This window comes from Fukomys damarensis, unplaced genomic scaffold (assembly GCF_012274545.1).
Source record: "Fukomys damarensis isolate Sample0158 unplaced genomic scaffold, DMR_v1.0_HiC HiC_scaffold_36, whole genome shotgun sequence".
NCBI lineage: Eukaryota > Metazoa > Chordata > Mammalia > Rodentia > Bathyergidae > Fukomys > Fukomys damarensis.
This window is the reverse complement of record NW_022900948.1, coordinates 46,448,787-46,468,283: the sequence shown is the minus strand read 5'-3', so window position 1 is coordinate 46,468,283 and position 19,497 is coordinate 46,448,787. Positions and strand designations below refer to the sequence as shown.

Below are 19,497 nucleotides of genomic sequence, written 5' to 3'. Positions count from 1 at the left end.
GACGCGCGCCTCTTGGGAGCCGTCCCCACGCGCTGCCCCGCGTCTGGCCGCTAGAGGGCGCCCCGAGCCTCTGCCTGCCTCGCGGTGCGGGCCCTGACCCTGGAGGAGACCTCCGAGGCTCCCCAGTACCCGGGAGGGTTAAAGTCTGGAGACCTGGGCCCGTACCCCCGCAGGGTGGCCAGTACTTGCCGGCCTCCTCTCTCAGCCACCTCGGACCCACCTGCTCTTCCTGGATGAACAGGATGGAAGCGGCCGGAGCGAGCGTCAGCGTCAGCCTCGGTGACTGCAGTCCCCAGATGGAGGGCACGAGCCCCTCCCCTCCCCTCGCACGGGGCTCCTGTCTCCCCGCCGCGGTGACACCTTGTGAGGCCCTCTGGATGCCAGCGCGGCCGGTGAGGTGGGCCCCGGTGGGGAGCAGACCCGAGGCTCCAACTGTGGAAGCCGTCCTGCTTGCAGATTGGGAGCCGCCTAGCCCGGAGGCCTCGGCCTCAGTGACGGGAGACAGCGGCCCCCTCCGCTCCTTCAGTGCAAATCCCGGGAGAAGGGCGGGCAACAGCCCTGAGAAACTCTCCCTGGGGAGTCCGACCCCGGCCAGTGGAGACCCCAGCGGGCCCACTGCGGTCAGCATTGGTGACATGAGTAGCACCCAGTCAGTGGGTCAGCTGCTGGAGTCAAATGTTGCGTCAGAGCAGAGCAGCCTGTTTCTTGAATGAGTAAATGACCTGAGCTTGGGAGGCTGGCGAGACAGAAGGAGCAGGTTCCTAGGGCTTCTCTCCCGGCCGCCCCCTCTGTTCCCTTCTTCCCAGGCCTCTCTCCTGTCCCCCGCTCTTGTCCCTGTCCCTGAAGCCTCCTGCCTCTGCCTCCCAGATCCCAGGAGCTGGTTCCTGCCAGCTCCTCGCCTGCGCCGACGGTGCGGGTTGTCATTGAAGGGCCCCGGGCAGCCCGTAGGGGAGGGGAAGAGACGGTGTAGATCAAGGGGACACCCGGACGAGGGGCCCGCGAGGGCAGGGCCTGGTGACAGGCAGTGCAGGCTCAGGTCGTCGCAGTGTGAAGTTCAGGGACCTGGGGTGGGGGCAGAGCCACGCACAGACCCATGCACCTGGGGCCCCTGAACAGCCAACCAGACAGCACGTTAAGCAAGGGAGGGAGGTGGCACCTGGGCTGGCAGGCGGGCAGGGCCAGGAGAAAGGGGCCCAGATCCGGGCAAGGACACAGCCTGGGTGCTGGCAGCCACCAAGCAGGGAGCCAGGGCCAGGGGACAGGAGTGGCCTCCCCAGCCCTATCTACCTGTCCCCTGCTCCTCCTGAAAGCCGAAAGCCAGGCTTGGGAGCTCACCAAGGAGGACGAGGCAGCAGCAGGGGATCCCTAAGCCAGCTGGGCAGGGCCAGCAGGAAGCCCCGCTGAGCTGACAAGACATCAAAGCCACAGCCAGACAGCACAGTGGCAGGAGCGGCAGGGCGGCGCTGGCTCTGGCCTTGGCCTCACTCAAAGGCACCAGCCTGTCCCCTGCCGGTGCCGTGCATGCCGCCAGAGCTGCTGCCTTTCAACTCCTGCTCACTCTTTGACTGCTGCCCCCTCCCGCCCGGCACCCCCTGCGTCCCTGGACCTGTTTGAATGCTGCCTCCCCACTGGGTGTTGTTACCAGGGAAGGTGCGCCTTGGGGACAGGGCCTGGGGCGGAAACCGGCTCTGCCTGGGAACAGAGGGACGTCAGGGGACAGCAGACGAGGGCCGGGAGGGGCGGGGCTGCTTCCTGTCACCCCCTCCTTGCCAGCCTTGAGAAGCTTCCTGGGCACCTGAGCACTGGGAGGGCACCCGCCGGAAGACACCCTCTGCAGACAGCCGGGGTGCCTGGGTTGGCTCACGCCCAGGGCTCTCGTGGGTCCTGGGGCCTGCGGAAGTCACACCACTTGAGAGAGTATTAGAAATGCAGATTCTCAGCTCTGCCCTAGACCAAGAGTCCAAACTACCAGGTGGGGCCACCAGCCGAAGCAAGAAGTGCAGGGACAGTGGTGATGAAGTTGTAAGGTCACAGAGGGGCCTCTGGGGTGTTGGCACCAGGGGCAGGGTGTTGTGGGCCTCTTTCTTGCCTGTTCTCTGTGTATCATTCACTCATCCTCTCCTCCTTGTTTTTACTCTTTAGCTTTATTATCTATTTTATAGAAACCATGGTGGCCCTGTAACTTTGAAGTGAGTATATTATATGTCCGATCCCCAATTGAGATACCCTCCCTCACTCTCTCATTGTATGCTCTTTTCTTCTAATTCCACATCCCAGGAAAAGCCATTCTGGAGTTGAGCATTTTTTTTCACCCCTCATGCCTACAAAGTGGCTGCTGCAGCTCCAGCTTTTATATTCTCTCAGGTTCTGATCTAGTGCAAAGCAAGGATTCAGCCCTTTATAATTGGACTGATCTTGAGCTTAAAAATGACAGTTGGTTAGGACTGAGTCAGAGGCAGCTTTCAAATAAATCACAGTGGTGAGGGTTAGGATACACTGTTAAGCAATTTGGGCCAATCTGGGCCCTCTTTTGGTTCTCAAGGTGAAGTTGACCCTAAATAAAGCATAGAGCTGGAAGGGAAGAGAGTGACTCCTCAAAGGAAATCTGGGGAGATGTTTTGCTGGAAGCAGGTACAGAAACAAGTAAAGCAAAAGCTACATTATTGTTACTGATCTCTACTGGAGAGGCCGATGAGGCCTAAAGAGGCCAAGAAGCCTGAGGTCACTCATCTGGCTGGAGCTGCAGCAGCTATTATGTAGCCAAGAGGGAGAAGCCTGCTGGGAGGATGGGGGTGAGCTCTAGTGCTGAGGACCAATCACCGGTCCACATAAGAAAGGTTGTTCCGGGAGCCCCATATTCCCACTACCCGGCCTTAGTGCGTGGAGTGTGTTTTATGTTCTCTGTCTGTGGACAGAGATATGGTTGGGTGGAGGGCAGGTTTGGGATAATGGTGTGTGTTACAGTTAGAGGAGGCAGGAAGAGGTGGTTCTGGGCAGAGCTGCGGGAGAAAGAGGGGTATGAGGGGTACCTTGAGGGTGCGTACAGTGATGAACGGCCCACTGAGCCCTCGCTGGGCGTGGGACCCTCCCAGCTGTGCTCCACATATGAACTGCTCTAATCCTCACCATTCCATGCAGCACTTGCTGTTCATCTCATTTACAGATGGGGAAACTGAGGCCCACGTGTCCAGGGTTGCTCAGTGGGCACCACTGCAGCTGTCCCCTTGGGGCCTCCCGGGCTGGCTCCTCTGAATACCACTGGCTCCAAAGATGCCTTTTGCCTCCACCCTCGGACCCCCACATACAGCCAGGGTGTCTCAGTGAGTTTCGTCGTCGCTGAGACAAAATAGCTGAGCCCGGACTGGTTTATTATTGGAGGAGAGGTTTATTCTGGCTCATGTTATCAGCCCACGGTCACTGGCTCCAAGGCAGGGTGACGTGGCAGAGAGGTCTGGGGGAGGAGAACTGCTCGAGGCATGGTGGGCAGGGAGCAAAGAGAAAAGGGAGGTGCCAGGGACAGAGTGAACGCTGCGCAGTCCGACCCCAGTGACCACCTCTTTCGCCCAGGCCCCACCTCCTAACGCCAAATCAGCCCTAAGCCCCATAATCCAGTTACCTTCCAAGTCACCCGCCTATCCACACACGCGACTTCGCAGGACATCTAGGTAGAAACCACAACACAGGGAGAGCATGACGGGGCAGCCTCCCTCCGCAGAAGCCCAGCGATCTGAGCCCGCAGAGCCGAGCCTCTGTGAGCTGTGTCCCCTCTGTCCCCCTTCTCTGCAGGTGCTCGGTCCCCTCTCCCCCCTGGGTGTCCTGCGTGTGAGGAGCCAGGCTGGAGGGCCAGTCGGCTCTGCTGCCAGCCTTGCAGCTGTGTGAGCTCCCAGAGGCAAGCCGGGGTCTCGTGCCCCGTGTTGTCTTTCTTTTAGAAAGTCCCCGACTCGCTGCTCATCCGGCTGGTTCAGGAGCGCCTGACCGAAGAGGACTGTGTCAGGAGGGTAAGACTGCCAGGTACCCACAGGGTGGGTGTCCCTAAGCAGGACCACTGGGAGTGTGAGGGGATGTGAGTTCCTCTGAGGGCGGAGAAGACCAGAGGGATACAGAGAAGGTAAAGCCGGCAAACTGGAACCTCTGGAGAAGTGGACTAGCACCACTGCTTTCTGAGCTTCTCTCTCCAGACTCCCCTTATAACTTCCCTCCTTTAAGCCCTTCTGGGTCCCCTTTTGAGTCTTTGGCCAGGAAGCTGGGATTTTATTTATCCTCCTCTGCCCCATGCTTCCTGGGACTGCCCGTAACCAGGACTGGCAGCAGGAGGACAGAGGGGAACAATTCACAGAGCCCTGACTGCTGAGTTCTCCTGGGACCAAAGAGGAAGGGTCCCCACCTCGGAGTTCCGGCACCTCAGGTGTCCTGCTGTCTCTGCTGTGCTGCTGCAGTGGCAGCAGGGTTCCCTGGGGGCTGGAGCATCAGGAAACAGAAGAAGCTCACAGGTCCCCCACCCTGGCCTCCCCCGTCCCCAACCTGGTGCCTGCTTTGGGGTTTGCTGGCCCAGGGATGTCGGTTGGGTACTGCAGTTAGAATTCTGCCTGCCTTCCTAGTCACCCACTCCGTGTACTTTTCTGAGCCCTAAAAACAGCTTCCCACATGTTCTGCAGATGTACAGTGGCAGCTGCTTTCAGTGGGAGAGACAAGGTGGGGTGCGCTTCCTCCATCCCGCCCAGACCTGGAGCTTGTGGGGGGGGTGTGACACACGTGCATAGTATGCAGGGGAGCAGCCCCCGCACTCGGCCGCTGAGCCACACCCAGCCCTTCCTGCTTTTTTGTTTGTTTGTTTTTTTGGTTTTTGAGACAGGGTCTCACTATGTAGTTGAGACTGACCTGGAACTCACTGTGTAGCCCAGGCTGGTCTTGAACTCATAGTGATCCTCCTGCCTCAGCCTCCGGAGTGCTGGGATGACAGGTGTGAGCCACCATGCCTGGCTGTGCTTCTTACTTGGAGACAGTCTCACTGAGTTGCCCCAGGCTGCCTTGAACTTGCAGCTCTGAACCCTGACCTCAGCCATCCTCCGGCGTCTGAGCAGTGGATCCCCCCGCATGCCCCGCTGGCTCACAGTATGCCGACAGCCGCTGCCCAAGCCCTCAGTCAGGCCCTGCCAGCCCTGCGCGCTCTGCCGTGACTGCTGGGCTGTGGCACGTGCAAGAGCAGCCTCAGCATGTAACTGGAAAGGTGGGGCCGCATGCTAATAAGACTTTGTTACAAAAGCTCGGGAGCCGTGGGGGAGGGCACTGCAGGGGGAGTCCCAGCCACAGAGAGGACATGGCTGTGGGGCACTCTGTGGCCACTCCTCAGGCCTAGCCCCATAACTGAGGGTGGGGTGCTGTCCTTGGCGACCCTGGACACTGCAGAGCGAGCCTCCGAGTCTCGGCCTTCTCAACCTGGAGGCGCAGAACACCGAGTTCGAGGCCCTGCCCCAGCCTCAGAGCGCGCATCCCCCTCGGTTATGTGCAGGGCCGCGCTCACTCGGGCTGGGCTCCCTGTGGCCTCTGCGTCCCGGGTCATGACGGGCTGGGGTTGTAGCTCAGCGGCAGAGCACTTGCCTACCAACTTGGAGAATTGTTCGTAAGTGGGATTCGTTTGTAAGCCAACAAAGTGAGTCTCATATAGCACACCTGTTTGAGACTTGAATGAGCTGGGAACTTACTATCTATGATCGTACGGTATTATAATTCATCCCATTGATCATATCAATATTTACGACATTTATTGCCATGATTATTGTGATGGCGGGGGCAGTTGTATGGCTGCATCTCACTGCACGGCACCCGCACTGTGGGAAAGGCTGTGGTTATACGGTTGGTGGCCGGTTGGCCTGGAGCGTGTGTCACAGGCCAGGGCTGATGCCAGGTCCAGGGCCTTCTCCAGACTTGCCACCCCTGTGGAGGCCGCTGTCCCCTCCTGTCTCACACATGCAGAATCCAAGGCTTCCAGAGGCTGTGGGCCTTGCCCAGGGCCTCCCAGCAGTCTCAGAACCCAGATGCGAACGCAGCCTGGTGTTTTCCCTGTGAGGGCCGCAGAAGCCACGTGACGTGAGGCATGGGCAGTGGGGCAGTTTGCTCCTGGGGGCCGTTTCCCTCCCTCAGGCCTCCCTCTTCCCGTCTGTAAAGCAGTGGGGCTGGGCTTGAGCCGGAAGTCCCTCCCAGCTGTGCAGGCCTGTGATTCCCACCATCCAAGCCATTGCTACCTGCAGAAGAAAGAAATATCTCCTTCAATTTGTTTTAAAATTTCTTCAAACCTTCATGGGGCATCCAGAGCCTTTTTCATCTCTTCCCAGCGGAGACAGGGTTTCAGAGTGAGAGGTGAGCCTTCTGATTATGTGCTTTGGTTGTTCAAAAGCCAACAAACCGTCATCCAAAACAAACAGGCTTTCTTGCTTTTAGGGAGAAAAATGACACATATGCATATTCATTTATATGGTAATTATTATTATTTAGCTACACAGGGACTGGAATTGGTAATTTAGAGCACCAAAAAGAATGCTGGGAGTAGCGTTCAGGGAAAAATAATGCAATCATAACCCATCAGAATTCTGTAGTTAATGCTAGTGGTTATCTTTTGCTTCCTTTTTTGTCTAATACAATCTCTTTGAAGAATTGTTTTTTGAAGTGACCATCAAATGCATTAAGGAAAGAGAGATTAGCAGTTGGTATTGGAATTGTCGCGAGGTGGTGGCGCCATGTGGCAGAGACCCCTTGGGTAGTGGTTAGGGACAGTCAGGCGCTTGAGATTAGCGTGTGACCAGGACTTCAGCTCACATCTCTCCGGCATAGGAAAGTCGGAAACAAGGGCGAGTCCTGGATATCTGCGGGGAGAGAACCAGTGACAGAGGCTCCCTGCTTTACCTCAAGTACACTCGATGTGCTCCACCTTCCTGGAACGGCTCAGAACCTCTTGATTTTTCTTGGCACCCAATCCATCTCCCTGCAGCTGCGCTGGTCACTGCCCATTCTTTTGTTCATGTTGCCATCTTTAGAACATGTGTGAATTTATTTCTCGAACGCAGCACAACCATTCATATGGCTCCGGCTCCTTTCGTGTTCTTGGAAGGACCTTCGTCAGAGGGTTACGTGATACACGGAGAAGCGGCTGTCTTCTTGAAAGCTGTGACGGTGTCCCTCCAAGGCTTCCGTCTGCTTTCCCAGCATCCTGAGAGCCCCTCAGTCTTCCTCCATTACTCTCAATACGCCCTCCACTCCCGCCTGGACCTCGGTCCTCCTCCAGGGCAGCCTGACCGGCTGCTCAAACAGACCCCCAGGTGGCTCCTACTGCCCCCACCCGGCACCCCTTGCGTGATCGCCTCCCTCCCCTGAAGTGGCCCAGAGGGCAGGGGGCCGCTCCCGTGGTTGCCCTTGGCAGACTCCATGCTGACAGCGAAGCAGGCTGCTGCGTAGGAGGAGCCGCCACGGGCAGCCTCCAGCCTCCGGCCAGCAAGAAACCAGAGCCCTCCTTGTGCAGCAGCAGGCAAGAGGTTTCTGTCCATCCCGAGCGAGCTGGGAAAAGGGTTCTTCCCCTTGAGCCTCAGATGAGAACACAGCCAGCCGGGACCTCCACTGCAGCCTCAGGGGACCCTGAGCCCAGGGCACTCTGGGCTGCACTCAGATCCTGACCCACAGGACCAGGAAGTATCTCGTGTGTCGGTTTGAGCCCATGCTTGCCGTGCGGTGATAGAAGACAAATGCACGGTGCACTGCTCCCTGCCGTCCTCCGCCCCTCAGCGGGACAGCCTCAGCCGGGGGCCAGCACTTTGGGGATCTGGCTCTGCACGCTCCCAGCTTCCGCTCTCTCCTCCTCAGCCCCTCACACCTGGAATTAGGAATGCGGGTTCTGCAGGTCAGTGGCAGATCCCCGGCCTCACATGGTGCCTGGCACCAACCCCGTGCTCGGTAAATGTTTGTGGAGCGAATGAGTGAATGCCATTTGGATAGTTCCCCAGCCCTGCGTCACCATGGTAATGAAATCCCATCCAACCTGCTGGCAGCACGGGGAAGGGATGGCGTTTAAACGCAAACAGAACTCCAGTCAAGTCTGCAGACTAGTGCTGGCTTCAGCGGTGGGAGCACATTTGTCTTCGGGCTCCTTTGGGGAGATTGTTTCGGCTTTTTCCCTGTGCAGTTCTATGGGAATCATGGAGATCTGTTTAGGGACTTCGCACATCTTGAAACCACTTCCACTCTGAGTGTTTTCAAGCCTCCCCGTTGGCCCTTGATCAAGCGAGGCCGCAGGACCCTAAGGGCGGTGACACACCACAGGACCTGGGGTTCCAGCTCTTAGGAACCAGTGTCCCAGTTTGATGTCGGGGCCCTATGCTCTGTATCCTTTTCCTTTCTTTTCATAATCTACCATGACAAGGATCAACTCCCAGCGTGCTTAATTCTACAACACTGAAGTGCCTCATGAAAGTGATCCTTTCTTTTGGGTGAATTCCGAGTTGCTACTCTCTCTGCACAAATCCTCGTCAGGAATCATCCTGCCTCCAACCCTTGATGAAAGGGGAAATGGACTTGGATGAAGAGGGACTTGGCTGAGGTCAGCAGGCCGGCGGAACTTCATGGATCATCAAGCTGGGCTTCTGCTGCACTTTGTGAGCTTGTGCCAGGCCCTTCAGCAGAACAGACTCAGCTGAAGAGTCACAGGCCAGACACTATGCAGCTAAGCAGACAGGAAAAATGTTTTCGTGTACGGATGCAACCCCATCTCTCCCAGCCCAAGGGGGCACAGGAGAGACGCAGCCTGGTTATGCCAGCGTGTCAAGATGTGGGCCTTGCTGCGCATGAGAGGGCAGAGGCCTCCACACATCAGGAGTGAGGTTTTCTGAGCCTCCTCTCTGCATCTGGGCTGGCAGACCAGAGCTGGCGGGCAGAGCCTTCCCAGGTCTGGTCCCTTTGGTGCAGAACACCCTGGATTCAAAGCAGGCGCTGGACCCAGGTTGCTAAGCACCCTGTCCTGGACAGTGGCTGTCACTCTCTGTGGTTCAGTGACAACATCCAAGCACAGTGCCTGGTCAGTGCGGCCAAGGGGGCAGTTGGCTTCCCTGGTGCTCACTGGTAGTTGAGCTCTCCTCTGTCTCTTTGCTGCTTCTTCCCCGTCTTCCTCCTCAGCTATGATGCTCAGAGGCCCCCATGTGTCTCTAAAAGACTGGAACTGGTGAACGGAAGCCTGCAAGGGACACTGCTGGCGGAATTCCAAACATCCCCTCTCCCACTGACAGCAAAGGGGCCCAGCTGGAAGCCCCCACCAAAACTTGGGCCTGGTTAAAGGGGATGTGAACTAACCTCTACCGCAGCACATTTAAGGTCGTGAGCTTGTCCCATGCTCATCAGGCCTGCGATCTTTTATGGTAAAGATCAAGAAGATGAGTGAAGGCCAGAATTAAGTCCACACGTGGGTGGGGAAGGGCAGAATTGGTGAAGATAAAAGCACAACGAGCGATGAGGGGTATTTGCCAATGCCACTGCGGGCATCACCAGGCCAAGCTCCAAGTGCTTTCTCAGGGACCCTCAACAGCTGTCTCATGGCGAGGACTTCTGGTCACCTGCTACATGCCAGTAAGAGTGTTGGGGACAAGACAGTCCTGGCGGGGGGAGGTGGTGGAAAGAGCTGCAGCGATCCCTGTTCTACAGGAAGGGGCTGAGCACAGGAAACCCAGCCACCCAGCCACAGGAAGGGAGGGACATTGCCCGAAAGAAAAGCGGACCTTCTGGGAAGCCTGAGGTTCCGAGCGCCTGGCCTGCATCCTTTCCCTGCCCAGCTCCTGAGAGCCAGGTCCCCAGCCTCACACCCTTGAGCCTCCAGTTTTGTGTTTAAGATGAGTTTTCAGCTATAAAAGCATGGCGTATACCAGGAAGCTGGACAAACAGCGAATACCTTAGCGTTTACCGAACACCTCCTGCCTACCAGGTGCGGTTCCTGGAGTGCAGTGTTGCCCGAAAATTGTCATTGCTGCTGCTTTGCAGATGAGGAAGTCCTCACACCGCCAGGAGTCAGGACCCTGAGGACCCCATCAGGGCCAGCACCTATCAGTTGATGAGATTTTAAAGACTCATGGAAACTAAAGCAAATGACTCTTAGCATTTCCTGTCTTCGGCTAACACTCGTGCACATGTCGAGTACCCCGATTTTAATGAAGAATATATCAGCTACACATAATTTAATTATAAATAAGTATGGATTAGACTGTAAGTGCAAGTGTGTATTTGTAAGTATTGGTTGGAACATTGTGGAATTCACTAGAATCTAGGGAATTCTCACCCTCTGAAGACACAGTAGACCTCCCCCAAGTCCCCTTTTCAGCAGTTGGGTGGGTTGGATTTTTACTGGAGCAGTGGCCCGGGATGACCTGTGGCTGTCTTTAAACAGAAGACAAAGTTGAGAGATGCACGGGGATTTGGGGAGCTGGAGAGGTGGCCCTGGCCTCACGCTCTCTGGGAGCGAGTTCCCTGCCAGGGAACTGAACACAGGGAGAAAGCTGTCGTGACTGGAACAGAAGAAATCAGAGTGGAGATACGAGGGTTGTTCTAATGGGCGGAAGCGGACTCGTGGGAAGCAGCCAGGCAATCAGGGAGAGACCGGGGTGCAGCTGGCACCAGCCAAGGGAGGAATCACTGTGACCCTGATCAGACCAGTGTGGCTTGTCACCACCTGCATAGTGCCTGTCCCAGTGCCCCATGGCAACGCCCCTTCTTTTTGTGATTTAGGGAACTGGCGGAATTGCAGTAGGAAAACCTGGGTGCATCCACAGAGGGAAATTATGTGGTTCCAACAACCAAAGGGCCCCAGAGCAGAGCAGTCACCCGTCCTGGTCGATGCCCATTTTTGATGGGATGATCATTAACTGTGCTCACTCATTCTCAGGATGTCTTGGTTGCACCATGACACATGCGGTTTCTTTACTTAGAAGGCAGCCTCTCATTTTACAGATGAGGTTCTGTGCCTTGCACAAGGTCAGGTGACTGTTTAGGGAAAGGGTCTAGGCAGTGGGTTGGTTAAACCAGGGAGAGGACAGTCAGTGACAGTTCACACACATGCATGCACCCAGTGTGGTCTGCTGCTGTCACCCTAAAGTTAGGGAAGCTCTGCTCAACTTCCTAGTAGAGGCTCCGTGCACTTGTGTGTAGTGTCCAGAAGGGATGGGTGAGTAGGGATGGATCCTAGGTGTGTTACTCAGCTTTTCCATCACTGACACACAATACCCAACACCCACAACTTAAAGGAGGACAGGTTTAGGGCCAGGGATTTAGCTCAGTGGCACCACACCTGCCTGGCAAATGCAAAGTCCTGAGTTCTATCCCCCATACCAGGGGTAAAAAAAGAGAGAGAGAGAGCTATTTAATGTGGTTTATGGTTTCAGAGGAATCAGTCCTTGGACAGCTGGCTCCAAGGCAGAAATAACATGTCAGCAGGCATGGTGGAACATGGTAGCCAAGAAGCAGAGCAGGGGACCAGTGGGAAGAAGCAAGGGACCAGACATAAACCTTGAGGCCATGCCTCCATGACCCACCCAGAAACATCCACCAATCCGCCAGGCAGATCTCAAAGCCAATCGTATTGACCCTCCACTTTAACCAGCACTCTGGGTCATCTGATTGACACTCTTGTCTCAATAATCATTTTTACTCATGTGCTGGGCTCAGGTCAGCATCCCTGACTAAGGGTGTCCAGAGGAAGAAGGTGCTCCTTTCAGGAGACAGCCAGGGCATGGATAGCTGTTGGGTGGCAAGAGCACACCGGGGAGTGAATCAACAGTAGCCAAAAACTTACTAGATCCCTCCCTTTACCTGGCATGTGCTGCCCCAGTCCTGCTTAGTTGAAGATCTCCCTTCAGCTCACATCTGGAATGCCAGCCCCTCCTTCCAAGGGGGAACTGTTCTTATAACAAGTTCTGCAAGGTTCTTGAAATCAGGCAGAGAAAAAGAATCGCTCACATTTCTCAAAACTAGAATTATCACGATGAAACTAGTCACCCTCCTTTGTCACCAGGCTCTACGCTTGTGTTTTGTTGTGCTTGGCTGTTGGTTCATAACCCTCATTTAATCGTCCCACCAACCATGGGACAGACTGCTCGTCTTGTTCTCATTTTGCAAGGAAGGAAGAGGCCCAAGGGGTGGAAGTCACATAACTAATGGCAGCACAGCTGTCTGGTTCCTGAGCCACTGCCACAATTGAACAACCCCTCCAGGGCCAATCCCATTTGGGCCTGCACCACAAACAGACGTGCTCCAAAAGGTTTGGAGGGAACAGGCCTGGATGTACCTGTCACTTGCATCCAGAGCACCAGTGCCTAAACCTGGGAACTAAGTGCCCATGTGCAAAGTGAATTAACCCTGCAGCGTGACACCGTGATGGCATCCCAGCCTCGGATAGAACACTTCACACTGTCTCCTTCCACAGCCTGGCGACCCTACAGGCACTGTGTGTGAATTGATTTATAAATATTGAGCTTTGTGGAGATGAACAAAAGCCCATGGGACAATCCCACCTGTGCTTTGCCACATTTTAACACCCCGTAGATCAGTGGCTTTTAACGTGAGGTAAGGCCCGTCTCATCTGTATGAAGCCTCATGAATGTCACTGATGAGCAAGCAGGGTGGACTTCAACACTGTTATCTAGAAAGGCGCTCCTGCACAGTTTGGCTCATGGTGTGAGCATAACCAGTTGTTATGGCTGTGTCTAGATGTCCCCCCAAAGCCTCATGCGGTCATAAGGAGCTTTTCAGAGGTGGCTGGATCTAGAGTGTGTGATGCTGGGATTAAGGGTGTGTGATTACTAAATTAGTCCACTGATTGGCTTGGCATAGTTCTGGGCGTGGATAATGGGAAAGCCACCCTGGATGCGGGTGCTACACGCCCTTAGAGCATGGGTAGACTACAGAGTATACGGGACGGAAAGAGGGCTGCTGTCAGCACTTGTTGCTGCTGTTTGCTGTTGTTCCCTTCCTGCCCTGCTTTGCCATGAACCTTTTCTCTTCTGTGATGCCCCTCTGCCGTGCCACCCTGCCTCGATACCAGCCAACTATAGACTGAAAACTGTGAGCTGAAATAACCCTTTCCTCCTTTAACTTTGGGTGCTACATATTTTGTCTCAGCAATGAGAAAAGTAACTAAGACACCAGTATTGGGCTGTAACCAGCAAAACGCCTTGCCTGATAGGAGGGTCAGAGCTAGGAGCAAATGGAGGAGTAACCCTCCTGTTGCAGTCACCAGGTCACATGTGAAGCACAGACAGGTGTCCTGCTGCATTGGAGATTAAACTTTGAAGTCCAAATTCTTGCTGCTCACCTTTCAGATAAGTTCATTGTGGGAGGCTTCCTGAGATGTATGGCAGGCCAAGGTGAGTTTAGTAGGTGAACCTATGGCACGGGTGTTGTTTTTCTTTTAGGACAAAAGATGTTAGTGTATGAGTTTTTTTCCCCCCTAAACTAAAACCTCAGTATTCAGGTTTAATTGCAGTGTTGGCACTTGACAATAGTTTGGGGTTGCAGTTTGAGCATTCATTGCTGAAAGGTCCCCCAACACCAGTATAGGCCTAGGGAACCTGTCCTGGGGCAGTTTGATGTCAACACTTTTGTGTTCCTCAAAGCACAGTTGTGCCACACTGAATCCAAGGCTTCAAGTACCCGAGGTTTGCTGTGCTCTAAAAACACTAAATGGAACATTGCGAGTTTTTTTTTTTTTTGGTACCAGGGATTGAACTTGGGTCCTTGCGCTTGCAAGGCAGGCCACCGAACCGCTGAGCTAAATCCCCGGCCCCGAACATTGCAAGTTTTGAAGCGCACACTGGAGCCTTGCAGCATCCTGGTCCATCCCAGGGCGGAAATCATAGCTGTCTCCTGAATCCAGTTGTGTACGCCGGCTCTCGGCTTGCTAGGGAAAGAAAAATATTTCTAGGCTGCCAAGCTCTTAAAGAGTCCAGTAAGATATTCCAAAAGCGATAGATCGCAGCACTTTATTACAGTGTATTGTTATAATGGCCCTACTTTTTGTTGTTGTTGTTTTTAATACTGGGGATCGAACACGGGTCCTTGTGCTTGCAAGGCAGGCAGTGGAACCACTGAGCTACACCCCTGGCCCTAATTTATTTTTTGTTGTTAATCTCTTAGTTATACCTTATCAAAGCTCTTTGGTACAGGGAGAAGCAGGCTTGTACTTCTGCACTTCGGGGCATCCAGGGGCAAGGTCTCCCCTGTGGATAAAGACGGTACTGCTGCAGTCTTATTCTGATTGGCTTTGGAACTTAGCAATATCCCAAACTCCATCTTCTGGGATGCATTTCTTTTCTGGCTGATAAAATATCCTTTTTTTCCTCTTTCATATGTTGGGGGCCACAAAACATTTCATTAGGAAAAATGGGGCAAAGTGCTTGGTCTGTGATGCATCTTGAGCTCTCCTTCCTTTCTACTCTGAGCCAAGTGAATCTGATTGATCTACTCCAAATCCTCAGCCTCAGATCACTGCCCTGGGACGCCAGGGGATCAGTGCACAGATCCAGGAAGGCCTGGGATGGAACCTGCCAGGATCAGGGGCGGAGCTGGGAGAGCCTCAGGGGGGTGCCCACACTGGCATTTGGAGGAGCGGGGAGGAGAGCAAGGGCAGCGCATCAAAAAGGCAGCGGCCCAGAGGGCAGCAGAGGCTTCCCAGGTGCGGTTGCTAATTGCACTTTCACAGCAGTCAGGAGGGCAGAGGAGGCAGTGTTCGCACAGAGCCGGACGGCCTGGGCCGCATCAGGCCGAGCTCCGTGGGGCCGCGCCAGGCTCCCTGGGCTGGCTGGCTTCTTTGCTTTCCTTTTTTTTTTCATCTGTGACATCTGCTCAGTGCTTGTCCCTCCTGTGATACCATACCCCTGGCAGCTGTGCAGACCTCCGGCTCTGCGCTGGTGCATGCAGTGCCCTGAGCATACGGCCTTTTTGATGTGTGATAAAACAGAACCAAGCCACGGGGGTATGGCGAGTGAAGGCATCGGAATATCAATTAACCTTCTCGGAACAAAGCTGCGGCTCCAGAGTGAAACAGACATTTCACTGAAGTGTCAGGAAGACGGATCATGTATTCTAATTAGGCGCCGACTGGTACCTCCTCGCCTGGCTACTCCTGGGTGTCGGACTCACAGACCTAGCAATGTGGGGTTGTCACACAGGGCTCAGTGTCCCTTCATGGTGTCTTTGGATTCAAGCGTTTCGTGACCAGTGACTTTGTGCTTGAGCAGAATGTGTGGCTAAATGCTGTCTGCCAAAACTGCTGTTTCCCCTGAAAAATGCAGTCACTCAGGCAAATAACCTCTCCCAATGCAGAGATCCTGGGAAAGATGATCCTTTCTGCGCTGCCAAGCCCGGGGCTTCCATCCTGAGGCTGCTCCAGGACTGATGTGGCCTCGTACCAGTGGCCCCATGAAGGCACTGTCTGTCCCACATGGGCCACACCAGGCTGAGTCTCCTTGAGCGCCTTCCCCAGGAACCCACAGGGATCTCATTCCTCAGGCAGACCCGGGGAGCTGCTGGCCTGCAGTTCGTGTCACAACCCCCCACCTGCTTCCTAAAATCTCCCATCTGCCCTGAATGTCACCTGTGAGGCCAGGCTACACTGCGAGGTGATTCTCGTTTTGCTGTACTTTTCCAGGTAACTGGAAGTCCCGCTTTCTCCAGTGAGAAGCCAGCGAGAGCCATTCCCCTGAATAGTTCTGAAAGCTTTGGACCATATACTGATAATCCACTGCAGATTCAAGATGAATAATGATTGCTCAGCAATGCAATTTGTGGGAGAGGGGGTATCGGGGATCGAAATCAGGACCTTGCTCTTGCGAGGCAGGTGGCAGAACCACTGAGCTAAATCTCTGGCCCGGCAATGCAATATGAAAAGCAGAGATCTTTCTGGTGTTGAGCAACGGCAGAGTTCCAACCACCTTCCAGTTTTAAAAAGTGACTCAAGCAGAATTACCACCAGCCCTGGTCAGAGAAGCTGCAATCAAGGGGCTTGTGATTCAAATCAGGGGGTCTGGATTCAGCTAAAATTTAGCTGGATTTAGCTAGCAAATGTGTGTGTTCAGCTCCCACAAGTGTAAGAGAGAGGGAGGCCTCCTGTGCAGCGTCTCCGGTTCCTGTGGAGTTGCTCACATCTGTAGATTTTGCTCTTTCTAAGAGCTGCAGCCCCGCGTTTGCCTGGCTGTAACAAGGACTTGGGGGAGCAAAAGACTGTTCAAAACATTTTTTTTTACACTTTTGCTTCGTTAGTTCCAGAAATCAGGGGTTCGTGGCTGTGTTTTCCTGTATAACTTAAGAAATTAATAAAACCTTGCCCGAGCTTGCCTGATGTTTCCAATTCTTAGGCTGTACATTTGTTTAGCTTCTTTTTTTTTAATTGTCAGAGGCTGTTGGAACGCGGATATTTTAATATTGAAGAAATGCAGGCACTTTTTTTTTCTTTTTAATGGAAGCTTACACCGTGGTGGGTAAATCAGACTCTTACACCTCGACACTTACACCGTGCCCTGTAAATGAGGCTGACCGGGGGTCTGAGTTCGCCACTGACCTGAGAGCACCCCGTTCTTCTAGCGCCAAGAGGGGTCTCCGACCAGGGGGTTTCTTTGAGGGACCCAGCGTCAGCCTCCTCAGCGGCAGCTTCTGGTTGCCTGGCCTTCTTCCCTGCAAAATGGGGACGTGAAGCAATTGTTGCTTTATTTTCCTCTCGCAAAGCCCACCTCGCGGATTGCTCTCAATGCTGGCGTCTGAAGCACCGAACAGTGTGTGCACAAGTGTGTGTCTAACTAGATGTGCGGGACTTAAAAAGACTTTCGAACTTGTTTAAGGAGAACATGGCTGAGGGACAGAAGAAGACAACACAAGCAAATGAGAAGCTAAACGTGTCGACTCCGTGCAGTTAGTGTCAGTTCTTCATGAATTGATCTGCGCATTTCACATCATTCTAAAACCCTCACAGAATTTCTGCTCCAAAGCTTGACAAAATATTTTTTTGATGCTCACCTGGAAGGATGGTTTAAAAAGCAGAAGGGAGGGCACATTCAATGTAACCGTCAGTTATAAAGCAGCCGCCATTTACAAGGGTAAAGCAGTTCAGTGATCCACAGGCGGGCAGATCATCATGAGACTGTGAGGAAAGCAACACCGAGGAAGAGGAGGAGAGGCGCAGAATGGGGCGAGGCTGCTGGCAGAGTCTGGTGCAGCTTCACGTCCTTCGGGAAAGGAAACGTGGCTGAATGCGGGGAGGACCTTTTCCTGAACCCACACGGTGACAATCCAAAACGAAAAGCAGTGATTAGCTTAGCTTTAAGCCAGGGTGTTAACGACCACAGACAGACAGACAGATGAGACGTTGGCAACACTGTTTGCTTCAGATGATCTGGCAGTGTTTGCCAAAATGGCTTAATATTCTCAACATGTAAAGAGCTCTTATACATAACCAAAAGGATGACATCCAAAGGGAATGTGGTTAGGTGGAATGGGTAGATATCTTGGAAAAGAAATGAAATTCAGAGTCAATAAACATAGGGAAAAAATATTCTAATGATCAAAGAAGTGTAAATGAAAGAAGTAACAGTAGATAGTGTCTTTCTGGAAAGATTTCCCCCAAGCAAATGTCCGATGTTAACAAAGACCCAGGGAAAAGGGCCCTGTGCCACTGGACTGATAAACTGGCCAGGTGGTTTTGTAGAGCAGTTTGGCAAGATATATAAAAAGCCACAACGGGAAACCTCAACTTTTAGAAATGTATCTTGAGGGTATGTGATATACATGAAGATCTATGTGTGGCATTTTAAAATAAGGGTGAAACACTGGAATCAAACCAAATGGGCAGCAATACTGGATCAGTTAGGGTCTGGTAGATCCATTTGTGGGATACCAGGCAGCTGTGAAGATTTACAAGGATGAGCATTTTGTGACCTGGGAAAGGTTCACGAGATGTTTCTGCTTGGTGAAAATGGCAGATTGCAAAGGAGATGTACAGGGTGTGTGTCTCACCCCCAGGGGGGGAAAAAAGATATCTGTGTACAATATGTGGAAGGAAGTGAGCCAGAGTGTTCACAGAGGCTTGCTAGGGTCTTCGGTGTTCCTCGGTGACCTGCATTAGGCTTTCTGCATTTCCATGCAGTACACAGTAATTGTATATTCCTTTCCGAACTGGATTTTAAGACTTAATAGAAACGAACCTGTTACACCACCACCGTAGCTGTACCGAGAAGAGACGAATGTCTGAACTCAAGTCTCCTGAGATAACACTTCAGGGTTTGTTCTTTTAAGAAAGTGAGGTTTTGATTTGATCCTATTGATTTTGTGCCTTAAAAATCTATCTCAGAAACTCTCTTTAGGAGAGGATTCAAAATGTGGAGAGAGCTGTATGCACAAAGATGTCCATCACAGTGTTATTAATAGTAGTGGAAATTGTTTGCAATCACAAGATTCAATTCAGGTGCTCACTTGGTGGAATAAGCCACACTTTCCATCACAGTGTTATTAATAGTAGTGGAAATTGTTTGCAATCACAAGATTCAATTCAGGTGCTCACTTGGTGGAATGTAAGCCACTGAAAATGGAGGCATCATGAGCCAGGCCGGTATGGAAAAAAAAAATGCTTGTGGTAGCTATGGAATGTTGTGGGAATAAATCAGGACATGAAATGTATGGATAAAGAAAATGTGTGTATGCACAGTGGAGTAGGACTGTTATAAAGAAGGATAAACTTGCGTCATTTGTAGGGAGATGGGTGCACCTTGAGACATAATGCTGTGAAATAGAATCAGACGCATAAGCTTAAGTATCCCATGGTTTCTCTTATACGAGGAACCCAAACTATAAATAAAGAGCAAACTGAAAGATAGGTAATAGGGAACAGGGAGATGGGTCTTTTGCAAAAGGGAAGGGGACCAAGGGATGGAGGGAGCATTGGGGGAGAGGCTACGAAAGGAATTCAGATGTGTCGTGTGCGAGTACCGACTCCCCGTGAGGAATGTAAACGTGTACTGCAAACGCATATGAGCTAATAAAAAAACAGAAAAGGGCCGGGGATCTAGCTTGGTGGTTCGGTGGCCCGCCTCGGAAGCGCAACGACCCGAGTTCAATCCCTGGTACCCCCCCAAAAAAAACCGGAAAAAATATGTTATGATCATCATCGTGAACATAGAAGAGGAAAGGGCTATAACAGTGAGAGTAGCTATTATGGAAGACTAGTGTGGTTATCAGAAACATTTACTCCCTTCTGTCAAAAAAAAAAAAAAAAAAAAATCCAAGCTGGCGTGGTGCTGCACCTGTAGTCCCAGCTACTCAGTGGGCTGAGGCAGGAAGATTGATTGAGCCCAGGATTCCAGACAAGGTTCGGCAACATAGTGAGATCCTATGTGAAGAAAAGAAGAATCCAGTCCTTCTCTAAAGCTGTTATATTCTTTTTAAATTTGGAAAATCTGAAATGAAGGCAGAGGGGCCAGAGATTTAGCTCAG

The 19,497-nt window shown here is 52.9% G+C and overlaps 1 protein-coding gene across 7 annotated transcripts in view; it reads left to right on the top strand.

The window, feature by feature from the left end:
* The window catches only part of Ak8 (adenylate kinase 8), a 110,787-nt gene that overhangs the window by 13,457 nt on the left and 77,833 nt on the right, over window positions 1-19,497 (top strand). For 6 of the 7 annotated variants that reach the window (XR_004515417.1, XM_010627409.2, XM_010627407.2 and 3 more), the window contains one exon: window positions 3,930-3,998. The exons of the other annotated variant lie outside the window; for it this stretch is intronic. Coding sequence is in view for 5 of the 6 variants with exons in the window: in XM_010627409.2 (XP_010625711.1) it covers window positions 3,930-3,998 (69 nt within the window). In the remaining variant the exon portion in view is untranslated. The remainder of the gene's footprint in view (window positions 1-3,929; window positions 3,999-19,497) is intronic. 7 annotated transcript variants of the gene reach the window in all.